Source organism: Carassius carassius, chromosome 27 (genome assembly GCF_963082965.1).
Source record: "Carassius carassius chromosome 27, fCarCar2.1, whole genome shotgun sequence".
Classification (NCBI taxonomy): Eukaryota; Metazoa; Chordata; class Actinopteri; order Cypriniformes; family Cyprinidae; genus Carassius; species Carassius carassius.
The window spans coordinates 22738848-22755900 of record NC_081781.1 but is presented as its reverse complement, the minus strand read 5'-3'; the positions used below and the strand labels follow the sequence as shown (position 1 = coordinate 22755900).

Below are 17053 nucleotides of genomic sequence, written 5' to 3'. Positions count from 1 at the left end.
TGCATGCAAGCTCAAAAAACACTTTCATAGTCTTATAATAACGTGTTCCTGTGGCTTATAGTACACGTACGTCTGCGAGATCTGTTGATCTGGAAAGCATCTGCTGTCTACAAACGTCTGACAGACGTCTTTCAGACGTCAGTTTTGCATACATTCTAAATCATAAACATCTTAAAGACATCTAATATACATCTATTTGAGATCTAAAAGGAAACGTCCTATAGACGTATTGCAGATGAGCAAACACTCTAAAAAATACGTCTTGCAGATGTAAATGCACACGTCAAATAGACGTCTGACGTCAAATAGATGTACGTGTGCTATCATGGTGGTAGAGCATTGCGTTAGCAGCGCAAAAGGTCATGGGCTCGATTCCCAGAGAACATACATACTGGTGAAATGTATAGCCTGAATGTACTTTAAGTCGCTTTGGATAAAAGCGTCTGCTAATGCATAAATTTAAATGCTATAATTTGCATTTATTTATACTTTATTTGCTCAATGATTGATTTTTCCAAACTCCTCCTTTACGTGACGCTTATCTGCGGTGATTGGTCGATTTCCTCTTGCTTATAATGCCTGGCAAAGCAGTGTTTGTGAGCGGAGTGCTGCTTTGTGTACAGCGTTACCAGGGAAAAAGCTATTTTACCGCTCCAAAAGCGCACCTAGTGGCAAAGAATGAATTTGCATCTTCATTCAGAAACGCAAAAGACCAACAAGTGGGCGGGCAATATTCTAATGTTTCATGTTGACATCAACATGAAATGGCTTGGGATTCTTTTCTAAAAGGACAGTTTCAATGATTCAGAGTTGACTTTTTCTTTTGAGAGACAATAACTTTATACGCAATGCACTTTCAGATTTAAAACTGCAGAGTGTTTTTATTCACTTAAAGCTGTGTTACACACTGCATGAAAGGCAATTTTCAAAAATCCATTTTGGGGCACTTTGAAAGCCAAACATATTGCAAAAAAACTTTGTAGCACACAACTGAAATACAATTGAAAACCCTTTTGGTTTGGTCATATCTTTGGACAACCCTTGAGTAACCATTCTACCTGTGGGACAGCATGTGTGTTTTTAGATGATGGGCCTGTGTGAAGGACTTCTGACACTGTGTGCATAGGAACGGCCTCTGACCCGTATGAGTAACATAGTGTCTCTTCAATTTGGATGGTGCACTGAAGAATTTGAAGCAAATGTCACACTGGTGGGATTTCTTCACTTCACCTTCAGTATATCTGTTTGTACAATTATGTGCATACAAGTTCCTAACCGTGCGGAAACTCTGACTACAGTAAGGACAAATGGGGAGGTCATGTGGAGTTTTGATAAAGCATTCACCTGGATCCTCAAAGTCCTCAAGCTCCACAACAACTTCTGGGATTCTGGGAACATCAGGTTTCTGTTGATACTGACAAGAACTGGGCTCGTGAGAATCAGGGACACACTGTGTCACAACAGTTTCAGAGTCCACAAAGACATCTTCAACATCGTCCATGTAATGTGCCCATTTTTCCTCAGTTCTTGATTCGGGAGCACAATGACGGAGAAATGAGTCAGTTTTGGGTGGACAGTCACTCACCCTGCCAAAAGGCACAATGTCAGATGCCTTTTTCCCATCAAGCAAGATGTCAGTTTTATGCGTCAGACCCAAAACTGATTTGCTATTCTCAACATTCTCTAAAGGGCTAGTACTTTTTGACAAATATACACTTGAATCATTGTAGTCACCACATATTTTTTGAGACAGCATATCCTCTGTAAGCACATTTTGATCTTGCTGCACGGTTGACTTTTGTTTATTTGTTGAAGTGGTATCATTGTGGGCAGTTAGAAATTTTGGAGAGGGTTTTAACTTTGACTTAGATGCTCGATTACAGGACACTATGTTGTCTCTGTAGCTCTGGAGTGATGGTGTTCTCCGCTTCACAGGGACATCATGAGTTCTGATGTGTACTTTTAGATGTGAGCGTTCTCTGAAGGCACGGCAGCATATGGAACACTGAAATGGCCTCTGATTTGTGTGAATAAGACAATGTCTTTTAAGTTCGGATGGAGCACCAAACCGTTTACGGCACACAGGGCAATAATAAACTCTTTTGCTTATATTACAATTGTTACTTTGCCACACTTTTGAATCTAAATCATCGTCCTCATTTTGTGTTGTGACACTGGCTTCTTGTTCCTCCTCAGATTCTTGGATTTCCTCCATCCAGTGGCCTTCTGAATTACTGGAAAAATATGCAGAACTCAATCCAATTTGAAGATCCAAACCTTCTTTATCTAAAACAGAATCTTCCAAATATGCATCTGATTCACTGCAGTCACCACTAATAATCTGAGACCCAACAATCTCTGTAACCATATTTTCATATTGGTGAACTTCTGACTGTTGCTTTTCTGTTGAACTAGCATTGTTTTGGACAGTTAGATATTTTGGAGAGGGTTTTAACCTCGACTTGGATGTTTGATAACAGGGCACGCTGTTGTCCTTATAGCTCTGGAGTGATCGTGTCCTCCTCTTCACAGGGTTGGTGTGAGTTCTGATGTGTACTTTTAGATGAGAGCGTTCTCTGAAGGCACGGCAGCATATGGAACACTGAAATGGCCTCTGATTTGTGTGAATAAGACAATGTCTTTTTAGTTCGGATGGAGCATCAAACTTTTTATGGCACACAGGGCAATCATAAACTCTTTTGTTTACATTTAAATTCCGACTTTGCAAAGCCTTTTCATTTACATCATTGTCCTCATTTTGTGTTAAGAGGTTAGCTTCTTGTTCCTCCTCAGACTCTTGGATTTCCTCCATCCACTGGCCTTCTGAAGGTCTGGAAGAATATGCAGTACTCTGTCCAGTGTGACGATCCCAACCTCCTTCAATTAAAAGAGAATCTGGAGAATGTACACCTGGATCATTGTAGTCACCAAATATTTTTTGAGACACCATATCCTCTGTAAGCACATTTTGATCTTGCTGCACGGTTGACTTTTGTTTATTTGTTGAAGTGGTATCATTGTAGGCAGTTAGAAATTTTGGAGAGGGTTGTGACTTTGATGCTCGATTACAGGACATTATGTTGTCTCTGTAGCTCTGGAGTGATGGTGTTCTCCGCTTCACAGGGTTGGTGTGAGTTCTGATGTGTACTTTTAGATGAGAGCGTTCTCTGAAGGCACGGCAGCATATGGAACACTGAAATGGCCTCTGATTTGTGTGAATAAGACAATGTCTTTTTAGTTCGGATGGAGCACCAAACCGTTTATGGCACACAGGGCAATCATAAACTCTTTTGCTTCTATTACAATTCTTACTTTGCCACACTTTTGAATTTACACCATTGTCCTCATTTTGTGTTGTGACCCTGGCTTCTTGGATATCCTCTATCCACTGGCTCTCTAAAGGTTTGGGAGAATATGCAGAACTCAATCCAGTGTGAAGATCCAAACCTTCTTTATTTAGAAGGGAGTCTTCCAAATATCCACCTGATTCACTGCAGTCACCACTAATAATTTGACATGCCACAATCTCTGTAACAATATTTTCATTTTGATGAAATGCTGACTGCTGTTTTTCTGTTGAACTAGCATTGTTTTGGACAGTTAGATATTTTGGAGAGGGTTTTAACCTTGACTTGGATGTTTGATAACAGGGCACGCTGTTGTCCTTATAGCTCTGGAGTGATCGTGTCCTCCTCTTCACAGGGTTGATGTGAGTTCTGATGTGTACTTTTAGATGAGAGCGTTCTCTGAAGGCACGGCAGCATATGGAACACTGAAATGGCCTCTGATTTGTGTGAATAAGACAATGTCTTTTTAGTTCGGATGGAGAACCAAACCGTTTATGGCACACAGGGCAATCATAAACTCTTTTGTTTCCATCATATTTCTTACTTTGCAACACCATCACATTTACATCATCCTCACTTTGTGTTGAGACACTGGATTCTTGTTTCTCCTCAGATTCTTTTATTTCCTCCATCCACTGGCCTTCTGAAGGTTTGGAAAAATATAGAGAACTCAGCCCAGTGTGACGATCCCAACCTTTTTTATTTAGAAGGGAGTCTTGCAAACATGCATCTGATTCACTACAGTCACCACTAATAATTTGAGATGCCATATTCTCTATAACCATTTTTTCATCTTGGTGCACTGTTGACTTTTCTTTATCTGTTGACTTGGTATCATCTTGGGCAGTTGTTTGTTTTGGAGAGGATTTTAACCTTGATTTTGACGCTTGATTACAGGGCACACTATTGACTCTATAGCTCTGGAGTGATGGTGCTCTTCGCTTCTCACTGATATTGTGAGTTGAAAAGTGTCCTTTTAGATGAGAGCGTTCTCTGAAGGCACGGCAGCATATGGAACACTGAAATGGCCTTTGATTTGTGTGAATAAGACAATGTCTTTTTAGTTCGGATGGAGCACCAAACCGTTTACGGCACACAGGGCAATCATAAACTCTTTTGTTTACATTTGAATTCCGACTTTGCAAAGCCTTTTCATTTACATTATTGTCCTCATTTTGTGTTGTGAGGTTGGCTTCTTGTTCCTCCTCAGATTCTTGGATTTCCTCCATCCACTGGCCTTCTGAATGTTTGGAAGAATATGCAGAACTCTGTCCAGTGTGACGATCCCAACCTCCTTCAATTAAAAGAGAATCTGGAAAATGTACACCTGAATCATTGTAGTCACCACATATTTTTTGAGACAGCATATCCTCTGTAAGCACATTTTGATCTTGCTGCACAGTTGACTTTTGTTTATTTGTTGAAGTGGCATCATTGTGGGCAGTTAGAAATTTTGGAGAGGGTTGTGACTTTGATGCTCGATTACAGGACACTATGTTGTCTCTGTAGCTCTGGAGTGATGGTGTTCTCCGCTTCACAGGGACATCATGAGTTCTGATGTGTACTTTTAGATGAGAGCGTTCTCTGAAGGCACGGCAGCATATGGAACACTGAAATGGCCTCTGATTTGTGTGAATAAGACAATGTCTTTTTAGTTCGGATGGAGCACCAAACCGTTTATGGCACACAGGGCAATCATAAACTCTTTTGCTTCTATTACAATTCTTACTTTGCCACACTTTTGAATTTACACCATTGTCCTCATTTTGTGTTGTGACACTGGCTTCTTGGATTTCCTCCATCCACTGGCTCTCCAAAGGTTTGGGAGAATATGCAGAACTCAATCCAGTGTGAAGATCCAAACCTTCTTTATTTAGAAAGGAGTCTTCCAAATATCCATCTGATTCACTGCAGTTACCACTAATAATTTGACATGCCACAATCTCTGTAACAATATTTTCATATTGGTGAACTGCTGACTGTTGTTTTTCTGTTGAACTAGCATTGTTTTGGACCGTTAGATATTTTGGAGAGGGTTTTAACCTTGACTTGGATGTTGGATAACAGGGCACGCTGTTGTCCTTATAGCTCTGGAGTGATCGTGTCCTCCTCTTCACAGGGTTGATGTGAGTTCTGATGTGTAATTTTAGATGAGAGCGTTCTCTGAAGGCACGGCAGCATATGGAACACTGAAATGGCCTCTGATTTGTGTGAATAAGACAATGTCTTTTTAGTTCGGATGGAGAACCAAACCGTTTATGGCACACAGGGCAATCATAAACTCTTTTGTTTCCATCATATTTCTTACTTTGCAACACCATCACATTTACATCATCCTCACTTTGTGTTGAGACACTGGATTCTTGTTTCTCCTCAGATTCTTTTATTTCCTCCATCCACTGGCCTTCTGAAGGTTTGGAAAAATATAGAGAACTCAGCCCAGTGTGACGATCCCAACCTTTTTTATTTAGAAGGGAGTCTTGCAAACATGCATCTGATTCACTACAGTCACCACTAATAATTTGAGATGCCATATTCTCTATAACCATTTTTTCATCTTGGTGCACTGTTGACTTTTCTTTATCTGTTGACTTGGTATCATCTTGGGCAGTTGTTTGTTTTGGAGAGGATTTTAACCTTGATTTTGACGCTTGATTACAGGGCACACTATTGACTCTATAGCTCTGGAGTGATGGTGCTCTTCGCTTCTCACTGATATTGTGAGTTGAAAAGTGTCCTTTTAGATGAGAGCGTTCTCTGAAGGCACGGCAGCATATGGAACACTGAAATGGCCTTTGATTTGTGTGAATAAGACAATGTCTTTTTAGTTCGGATGGAGCACCAAACCGTTTACGGCACACAGGGCAATCATAAACTCTTTTGTTTACATTTGAATTCCGACTTTGCAAAGCCTTTTCATTTACATTATTGTCCTCATTTTGTGTTGTGAGGTTGGCTTCTTGTTCCTCCTCAGATTCTTGGATTTCCTCCATCCACTGGCCTTCTGAATGTTTGGAAGAATATGCAGAACTCTGTCCAGTGTGACGATCCCAACCTCCTTCAATTAAAAGAGAATCTGGAAAATGTACACCTGAATCATTGTAGTCACCACATATTTTTTGAGACAGCATATCCTCTGTAAGCACATTTTGATCTTGCTGCACAGTTGACTTTTGTTTATTTGTTGAAGTGGTATCATTGTGGGCAGTTAGAAATTTTGGAGAGGGTTGTGACTTTGATGCTCGATTACAGGACACTATGTTGTCTCTGTAGCTCTGGAGTGATGGTGTTCTCCGCTTCACAGGGACATCATGAGTTCTGATGTGTACTTTTAGATGAGAGCATTCTCTGAAGGCACGGCAGCATATGGAACACTGAAATGGCCTTTGATTTGTGTGAATAAGACAATGTCTTTTTAGTTCGGATGGAGCATCAAACTTTTTATGGCACACAGGGCAATAATAAACTCTTTTGCTTCTATTACAATTCTTACTTTGCCACACTTTTGAATGTACATCATTGTCCTTATTTTGTGTTGTGAGGTTGGCTTCTTGTTGCTCCCCAGTTTTTTGGTTTTCATCCATCCACTGGCCTTCTGAAGGTTTGGAAAAATATGCAGAACTCCATCCAGTGTGACAATCCCAACCTCCTTCATTTAGAAAAGAATCTGGAAATTGTAAACATGAATCATTGCAGTCACCACATATTTTTTGAGACACCATATTCTCTGTAACCATATTTTTGTCTTGGTGCGCTGTTGACATTTCTTTATCTGTTGATTTGGTATCGTCTTGAGCACTTGGTTGTTTTGGAGAGGGTTTTAACTTTGACTTAGATGCTAGATAACAGGTCACGCTGTTGTCCTTATAGCTCTGGAGTGATCGTGTCCTCCTCTTCACAGGGTTGGTGTGAGTTCTGATGTGTACTTTTAGATGAGAGCGTTCTCTGAAGGCACGGCAGCATATGGAACACTGAAATGGCCTCTGATTTGTGTGAATAAGACAATGTCTTTTTAGTTCGGATGGAGAACCAAACCGTTTATGGCACACAGGGCAATCATAAACTCTTTTGCTTCTATTACAATTCTTACTTTGCCACACTTTTGAATGTACATCATTGTCCTTATTTTGTGTTGTGAGGTTGGCTTCTTGTTGCTCCCCAGTTTTTTGGTTTTCATCCATCCACTGGCCTTCTGAAGGTTTGGAAAAATATGCAGAACTCCATCCAGTGTGACAATCCCAACCTCCTTCATTTAGAAAAGAATCTGGAAATTGTAAACATGAATCATTGCAGTCACCACATATTTTTTGAGACACCATATTCTCTGTAACCATATTTTGGTCTTGGTGCGCTGTTGACATTTCTTTATCTGTTGATTTGGTATCGTCTTGAGCACTTGGTTGTTTTGGAGAGGGTTTTAACTTTGACTTAGATGCTAGATAACAGGTCACGCTTTTGTCCTTATAGCTCTGGAGTGATCGTGTCCTCCTCTTCACAGGGTTGGTGTGAGTTCTGATGTGTACTTTTAGATGAGAGCGTTCTCTGAAGGCACGGCAGCATATGGAACACTGAAATGGCCTCTGATTTGTGTGAATAAGACAATGTCTTTTTAGTTCGGATGGAGAACCAAACCGTTTATGGCACACAGGGCAATCATAAACTCTTTTGCTTCTATTACAATTCTTACTTTGCCACACTTTTGAATGTACATCATTGTCCTTATTTTGTGTTGTGACGCTGGCTTCTTGTTCCTCCTCAGATTCTTGGATTTCCTCCACCCACTGGCTCTCTGAAGGCTCGGAAGAATATGCAGAACTCTGTTCATTTAGTAGGGAAACATGCAAATATACACTTGAATCACTGCAGCCACCGCTCAGTTTTTGATTCAACATATTCTTAACCATATTTTGATCTTGGTGCACTGTAGCAGAATCTTCAGCTCCATCTTGTAAGGATACTTGCACATCATTTTCTTCAGATTTTGCAGCATTACGAAAAGAAACTGTATGATCCTGTTCCAAATGGTCAGCGATTATATTCTGACCCTTTTTCTTGTGGATCCTCACATGGCACTGCAAATGCCACCGAAATTGAAATGATTTCATGCACACATGGCACTTAAATGGTTTGATATCTGTGTGGCTCAAAATATGTCTGGCGAGCTTAGAAGGATATTGGAAGTTCTTCAGACAGATGCTGCACTGATGCATACTTTTATGTGTGTGCTTCAGGCCAACTGTGCTGGATGTTGTGATCTGCACTTCATCTTTTTTTAAAGTGTCAGAGCTTTTAATGTCTACGATGCTTGAATTTGACTCTATGAATTGGAAGTTTTGTTTAAGCTTGCTTCGGCATTCAGGTTTTTCATGCTTTTTGGTCTCTAAAGAGTCTAATATTGGAGTTAAACACACATTACCAACATCTAGTCTGCAGTTATTTGTACATTCAAAAGCTCCAGGTGTTGGAGATTTGGCCCCATGGTTCTGTGGGACGCTACACAACTTAGAATTGCCGTTTCTTTTACCTCTGTGTACCCTGAGATGTTTATGAAGATAATAGGCTTTCTTGAATGATTTTCTGCAGATTTTGCAAGTGTATGCCCTGGCGTCAAAATGAACACATAGATGCCGAGCTAGTTTTGAGGGGAAACTGAATTTCTTCAAGCATATTTCACACTGATAGCCACTTTTCTTTTTGAGTTGAAGAGTAAAAATGCGATCAGAAGATTCAGATACTGGAAAGATCCTTTTTCCGGCAGTTGTGACAGAATCTGCTGATGATGAGTTAGTGTGAGTTCTGATGTGTGCTTTTAGATGAGAGCGTTCTCGGAATGCATGAAAGCATATGGAACACTGAAATGGCTTCTGATCCGTGTGAATAAGATAATGCTTTTTTAGTTTAGATGGTGCACCAAATCGTTTAAGGCACATTGGGCATTGATGAACTCTTTTGCTTCGATTAGAATTCTTAGTTTTCACCACCTTTGCATTTACATCATTGTCCTCATTTTGTGTTATGACAATGGGTTCTTGTGCCTTATCATTTTCCTGTTTTTTCTCCATCCACTGACCATCTGAATATTTTGAAGAATAAGCAGAAGTCAGTCCAGTTTGAAGAGCCAAACCTCCTTCATCTACAAGGGAAAGTTGCATCTGAGCTGACATCTGGCTTGAAATGTTAAGCATTCTCTTCACGCACTGCAAAGACAGAACAATATCAGTGCATCCATTCTTAAGCACATCTAGGACAATACTTTAAATACTTTGGTTTTTAAAAGTACAAACCCATTTGTATTGTTATCAAACTTTTTTTTTAATCAGTTTTTATGTCAGGACTGGGACACCTAGTTCTCAAGGAAAGACTATCCATCACATGTAGGTTGTAAAAGGTATCTGTGCAGCCATTTGATCTGTCCATTTTCAGTAATTTCAGACATTTGCCAATCTAAGCCACTCATTTAATTGTGATCATTTCTTTTTTTTTTTTTTTTTTTGAATATAACCAACCTGACCAAGCACTATAATCGTATTCACCGGAGTGAAAAAAGGAAAGACAGAAAGAATGGTAAGGAAAGATATAAATAATTAAAATTAACCATGCTTTTAAATGTGCAGTAACCATGTTTTTAGCGTATTGCTTACCATTTGTTTAACCAATGAATGCACCGTGTTTTTTTTATAGCAAAATGTGTAGCAAAACCATGGTTTACTTGTGGGTACCATGGTTTTACCATAGTAACCATGCTTTCTTTTACTATTCTTTTTTGTTTGTTTGTTTTATTTGTACTAAAACCATAACGTTAATTGATTTTCGATAGATAGACAGACAGACAGACAGATAGATAGATAGATAGATAGATAGATAGATAGATAGATAGATAGATAGATAGATAGATAGATAGACAGACAGATAGATAGGATACACAACATATGTTTGTCAATAGTGAAGTATTAACATATTTAAAGATTAATGAAATGTAATGAAAGTAAGAATGGATAGCAATACCTACACCTTACGCGCAGGAATCTCGTGATGTTAAGTCGAAAGACGATTTCCTCAATTTGTCATAATTTCCGACGTTTGTGTTCGAAACAGACAATGACAGGGTTCCGACGAAATTACATAAACACAAGAAACAATTCATTAACTACAGTTCTGTCCTCTAAAATGTTCTTCTGCGAACACAACATTCGCTACTTCTTCTTCTTTCATGTTTTGTGGCGGTTGGCAACAGGTTAATGTGAAATTCCGCCACCTACCGGGATGGGGTGTGAAGTCCAGATGGGGAGAGACAATCAAAACTAAATCCTTTAATCAAACCTGTGTCTCGCAAAATATTTTAACAGAAATATGTAAAGTGCATTCTTGACTGTTTCTGTTTTGAAATAGATTCCACATCGAAATAGATTCTTTAATGGTATGTCCTTATTTAAAAAAAAATCAACCGTAAATTTAGCAGTGACTAACCTTTCCCATAATATGCAGAAAAAAATAGTACTGAAAGGGCTTTGTGAATTGCAATTAAGACAGTATTCGTGCTCAGTAATTTTATACATATAATTATTTGATTTGATTTGAAATTACAGAGAACTAATTCTCATAAACAGAGCTTCACGACTAGATGGCAGTGTTAAGCTGTATGGCAGGATCAAGGCACAAAGCAACGTAGTTAGTTCAGCTTTGTGTGTAACCTTGCATAATGTGTGTTTAGTTAAATAAATAAAGTTGTATCCTTTGATATTCATCCCGGACATAGAATACAATTTTAAAACATTAAAATCTTCTTTAAAAAAAGAATAATAATTAAAATACTTCTCGTGGGCACAGTAATATACGCCGTGTAATTTCTTTAGTTTGCCGAAAATCATGTAAATCTTTAACCGAAAGGTATGTTACTTGCCATATTTAAATTAGGCTATTCTTTTTTAAAGTTCAGAGTGTTATAATGCAATATTGCTTTAAAATATGTCCTGTTTTTAAACCACCCTCAAAATAAGGGAGTGCATATTTCAAAGAAGTCGCACTCAAGAAGAACACAGTTTGTGCAACCACCCCATCACCGCGCGCTTGTCCATGCAATTAGCCCTTATCTGTAAGCAGTTTAATTTTCTGCGACGTGGCGCGAGCGGCTCGGGCCTGATGGATGTGACATTAACGGGAGATGAAGCTGGGGAGATTGGACGCTGCAGTCACATAGTGGCATTTGTCACTGCCCCGGTCATGCAGATTGCGCCAGCACCGGCCACTGACTAAGATTAATGACGACGGCTCTCAGTCTTTGTTTCTCTCTGTGCTTGTGTCGACCCCGAGTCTAAATACCATTCACACACACCCGGGCTTTATGATAAGACTTCATACATACAGACTGTAGGAGAGTCATCATTATTTCCTGGTAATTACATTAAAATGCAGTGGATCCCATTTATTAATGTAAATTCAAGTCATGTCATTAGTGGTGCTCGGGAAGGAAACCAACAGTATTACATGCTTGGGCATTTTTCAAAATAGGTGTGCTATTAGCCTACTAGCCTACTTTTAGACTTTTCACAGACTGCAATGAAGCATTTCCGCAATAAATATCGTCCAAATTTTTTATCATCAATTTAATTTATATTTCTAACACTGTTTTTGGTACTTTAATATGATATTAAAAAAAAAAAAATAATAATAATAAAAATAAAATCCCTTCAGAATCTTTCTCTGGTGCAAACTGTCTATTTTTCCTCTTTTGGAAAGTGCCGAAAACACACTAGGGGATGTTCTGTTTTGCTGTTGGAGTAGGCCTAAATGGGAAAATAAAATGTATGTTTACTATGGTTTCCATATAAATTTGTTTAATGTGAAAATGATCCATAATAAAATGAGTATATCCTGTATTTTTACACGATAAACAGAGGAGATGGACTGGAGTCATAGAGGCTCAGATATGGTTTAGTAACCAACCTAGAAACCACCAAGAACATCCTAGCAACCACCCAGCCCGCCCTGGTAACCACACAGCAACATAGTGGCAACCATTCCAAAACCCAAAGCACTGTGGGGGGTGAGTTTTGCAGGGTCAAGCGCCGCTTTCATTTTCTAACTAAAATGTGAAAAAGCTAGTTTTCGTGCAGTTGTTGTTATTATTATTTACATTTATTTGCATTTATTTTGCTCTCTCTTTTTTACCCTATAGCCTGCACACACGCACACACACACACACACACACACACACACACACACACATAGCATAGTAGCACCTGCAGACCTATATCATTTTTGAAGTGGCAAAAGCAAGTTGATAAATAGGGACCAAGGGATGTCTACCGATTAAACAAAAATGCAATTCTTGGAATTTCTTACAAAAACGCTGCGTAGAATCATGAAAGGAATTCCTAAGAAGTGCACGAGACCTCCACGTATCCCCTCGGTTGTAATAAGAACAAGAGGGAGAGAGCGGTAACCCCAAACTGGCTGCTCGGCTGCACAGAAAATGGTTTTCCTTGACAAATGAGGTGATGCGGACCAGGCTCAGATGGATGGGGGTTTGGGCTGGTTGTATCAGGGCTCTTGGGATCCTGGGTATTTACTCAGTCATTCATCATCCTCTGGCACATCCACTTATACAGGATCTGCACCGCACACCCATACTGATGTAATTCTCCACATGGAGAGCTGAATTACCATAGCCTGTCCTCAGTGTGTGTGTGTGTGTGTGTACGGATATGCTATTGTGAAGCGTGGAACAATTTTCTGGATGTGCAATTGTGCACTTTTATCTGTGAACCTCAAACTGTAACAACACACTCTAATGGCAAATCTAACTTCTTTATGTTTTGGTAAATTTGTTGCGAATGCCTATGATCTCATTCATATGTTTTCCTATGATATAAGGTCAGGTTATTCCATGAGTGTATGTATTTATTCTAGGATGTACCCTTGATGGTGTAAATTGGACAGGACAGTTGACCTAATGCCCAAACATGTTTACAATTCATTTGAATTAAGAAATGATAAAGATTTCATCACAAAAGAGATTAAAGCTGCAGTCTGTGACTTTTTTTTTTTTTTTTTTGGTAAATCAATATTTGAGCAAGTACATAACCAGCCAGTGTTCAAAACTATTGCCTTACTTTAGCGTGATTCTCAACAGTAAGCTTATAATAATGTTTTCTAATTTGAGTGGTACAGGTTTTCGTGGGAAATTCGGGCATGCTGCCGCGTCATTGCGTCACATCTCTGTAAACATAAAGAAGTTGTCCCCGCTACTAGGCTATGGCATATGAAGATCCTGCAGGTTGAGGTTATTGTATAGCCTTTTCTCACATCAGCTAGAATAATTAAATATATCGTTTGATGGCAGATTCTTATCCAGAAAGTATTGTGTGTTTATGAAATTATTTAGCAGTTTTAAATATGCTTCTGATTACAGATAGCCTAGGATTACACAATATTTGTATTTTAAAGAGAGCATAATTATCTTTTTGATTTAAAATAATTTCTAAATATGAAATTCGAATAGTATGACAATTAGAGATTCGACTGTACAGAAATTGAAATCTACATGCTAATGCATACTCATAATCACGCAATGCTGATGTTGTTAACATTAATAATTTGAGAATAAAGTAGAACAATAACAATAATTTGCACATTGATGTGATATGAGCTAACTGATCATAAATTATCATATAATGCGATTTATTGTAATGTTTTTTTCCTCGGTTGGTCAGAACAAACGTGGCAGACTTGTTACTTACTTGTTCAGATTACAATATAAAGCAAAAATTCTTATTTGGGTCATATATTTTAAGACATAGACTAGAATCTGTGATTGCGAAGTGCAGTAAACACTGGCGACTGACCTCATAACATTAGATTCATCTTTGCTGGAGCTGCACCGGAGCACAACCCACACAGGAAAGATAATTCCGCACACAGCTGCAATTAGGTTGCACCACATGACTTTGTTGGTTGCACCACGTGACAATGATTTGGTGAACAACAGGTTTTCCAATGTTAACAGCATTTTAAACAAAACTGGTTTGCCGTTAATGTTTTTCACATTTATACACTTTCGTACAACCCGCTTACACCACTGACATATTTTGGGTTAGACCTTCATTTTAATTTAAATTTTCTAAAATTAAATCCAGTGGTTTCGTAGGAATCACATTGTACAAATTCATTAAAAAAAATTGCCACCTAGTAAAATAATTACGTTTTCTCATTAGATCGGGTTATTCCATGGATTTGTTCCAATGTGTCCATGATGGTGTAAACTGGACAGGACAGTTGGATCACCCTGACAATTTAACTTTATGTCCTAAAAACTATTACAATTAATTTATATTTTATAAATGAAAACATTTCATCACACAGGAGTTTAAGTCATTTTTTTCCTGATATAGTTGCACCACATTACTTTATTGGTCGCACCTCAGAACATGTCATACTACTTTTGCTCATTCATACGTTTTTGTAAAACCCACTTACATTCCACTGATGGATTTGGGGTGTATCTTTATGCTTGCTTTTTTTTCTTTCTAAAAATTAAATCATTTCACATTAATCACATCGCCATCTTGTAAAATAGTTACATTTTATCATACTGTTGGAATATTCCATATATTAATTCTAAAGTGTAAATCGATTCAGCTGTCATAATTTTAATTTTTTTTCAAGCAAGCAAGAAACCTGCAAACACTTAATGAGCACATCCCATGGTGCTTATTTTAATTTGAACAGCTTTGATCCTGGTCTCCAGTCATCTATGAACTAGCATTGTCATTCATTCCTCGAAGCTGTTCTGAAATGACAGAAACTCACATCGTCCAAATGTTGAGCATCGATCTGCCCACGTTGTATTGCTGTCCGTCTGTAACTCCCTTCCCTATTTGCTTATGCACCTCTCGCAATGCTGAACATCTCTGCACTGACACCATATCCCATCATCCTCCTGACGCTAGCTATTTCTCAGCATGGGCTCCGACCAGGGCGCTCATGCGTGAGTGACATTTGCTCCAGCAGAACATTGGAGTTTCAATCAAACCACATGGGTCCTGGGTGTAGTTTGTTCTTCAATACAGTATGGAGTGAAAAGACAATATTTACCCCCACATGGAAATCCCATGTGGATTCACCCTCGGCCAGTTCGTGTGTGCCAACTGTCTGCCCCGGAATCCCATGGTGCACCGGGAACAGGCTGGTAATGTGGAAGAGGGTGATGATGCAAGCAGCTCAGAGCTCCCTGGGGGACATGAATGTTGATTAAACATGTGCTCAGCCTTGGCTATTGAGCAATGGGACGTGGAACAAATGTCAAACGTTTGTTAATTTCTCTGCAGTGGAGGACTTATCAGTGGAGGGGGTGGAACCCACACCAATGAGGCATGACCCCAATGAGAAACCGATTGGCCGGCCAGACAAGATCAATCTTCTAGAATCAATTTTGAGGAAAGAACAATGTTTCTTGTCGGCGTGAATGCATGTGCAGCGGCATTAAGTGTTTCTTTATAGTAGTTGTTGGGAAATGCAGTCATCAAAATTGCAGAACAATACTTAAGACCTGTCTGTACCTGATAATAAATTAAATGGACAGGTACTGCTTATTCTAATTGTGGCTCAGAAAAGGAAACATGAGACTTTAAGTGAGAATCACTTAAATCACTTTTAAATACCATGTGCCAAGTTTTAACTTATTTTTGTGTGTTTGTTTGTTTTTGCATTTTTAAAAACATTTTTTATTGCTGTTGGTTTCTTATAATAACCCCCCCCCCCCCCCCCCATTTTCCTTACCATTTTCAGAAGTCTACATTTAATGACCCTAAAAATGTTATGTGGTTTAACTATTGAGTAGAAAGTGAACATATTGTTTCCTCACACACATATACTATATGTGTATGCGAGTGTACACATTTTAAAGATTTATATATATATATATTGGATTTGGATTGGACAAACTATGGAAGCAGCATATTTGTGGGAAAGCTGAATTACCTACAGTTTTGCAACCTCCACCCGTCATTCAAACTCACCTCATTGCTGGGGGTGCGGCTTAAATTGTATCATCACTCTGTGTCGAGGCATCTGACGTTAGGTGTGAACTCACAGCATTACAAACAACTGAAGGGCAGGCTGATGGTTAGACCTACATGAAGTTCCCTCGAAATACCTCCCCTGTTAAAACACAGAGTTGAAACTCTTTTGTTGAGAGCAGGATGTTAGGATAGAGAGGATGCAGATGAATGAAAGTGAAAGAGAGATGCCTACAGGGTAAAACAAAAGAGTAAATGCGAAGAGCGAGGGTCTTCCATTTATGCGTCTTCGCATCTGTGGATTGCCAGCCGTCAGTGTTCAGTCCGGCCCTCCATTTGTCTTACTGCACTGTGCTCTGACAATGAACCACTGGTTTCCTTTATTTCCTCCAGTCCAATCTAATGAGCATCTTCTGTGCGCAGGGATGGAGGTTCTCTCCTTTGTGAGGGCCGGACAGGTGTCTAACTGAATGATGAATGTCCTTGCATCCTTCCATAATTGGCTTCTCTCTGTTTGGCCTCAGTCTGGCTGCATGTCTGCCGGGCGGCCACCTCCATCTGTCAATCAAGTTTGCCCCGTTCCCGACTGGCTGGCCCTCTGATAGCTATGCTAATGCAGCCGCTGGCTTCTGATTGGCTGCCGCTTGGCTGGCCTAGGCTAATCCATTATGGCCCTGACAGTAGTAATCT

General features: G+C 39.2%; 1 protein-coding gene across 1 annotated transcript; it reads right to left on the bottom strand.

The window, feature by feature from the left end:
• Positions 1–854: 854 nt before the first annotated feature.
• Positions 855–8384, bottom strand: LOC132107016 (uncharacterized). The gene has a single exon (XM_059513147.1). The coding sequence runs from the start codon at positions 8249–8251 to the stop codon at positions 1055–1057; it is 7197 nt and encodes a 2398-aa protein (XP_059369130.1). The 5' UTR covers positions 8252–8384; the 3' UTR covers positions 855–1054.
• Positions 8385–17053: the final 8669 nt, after the last annotated feature.

Excerpts from the sequence above, each read along its gene's own strand:
- LOC132107016 (XM_059513147.1), bottom strand. The coding sequence starts at position 8,251 with ATGGTTAAGAATATGTTGAATCAAAAACTGAGCGGTGGCTGCAGTGAT.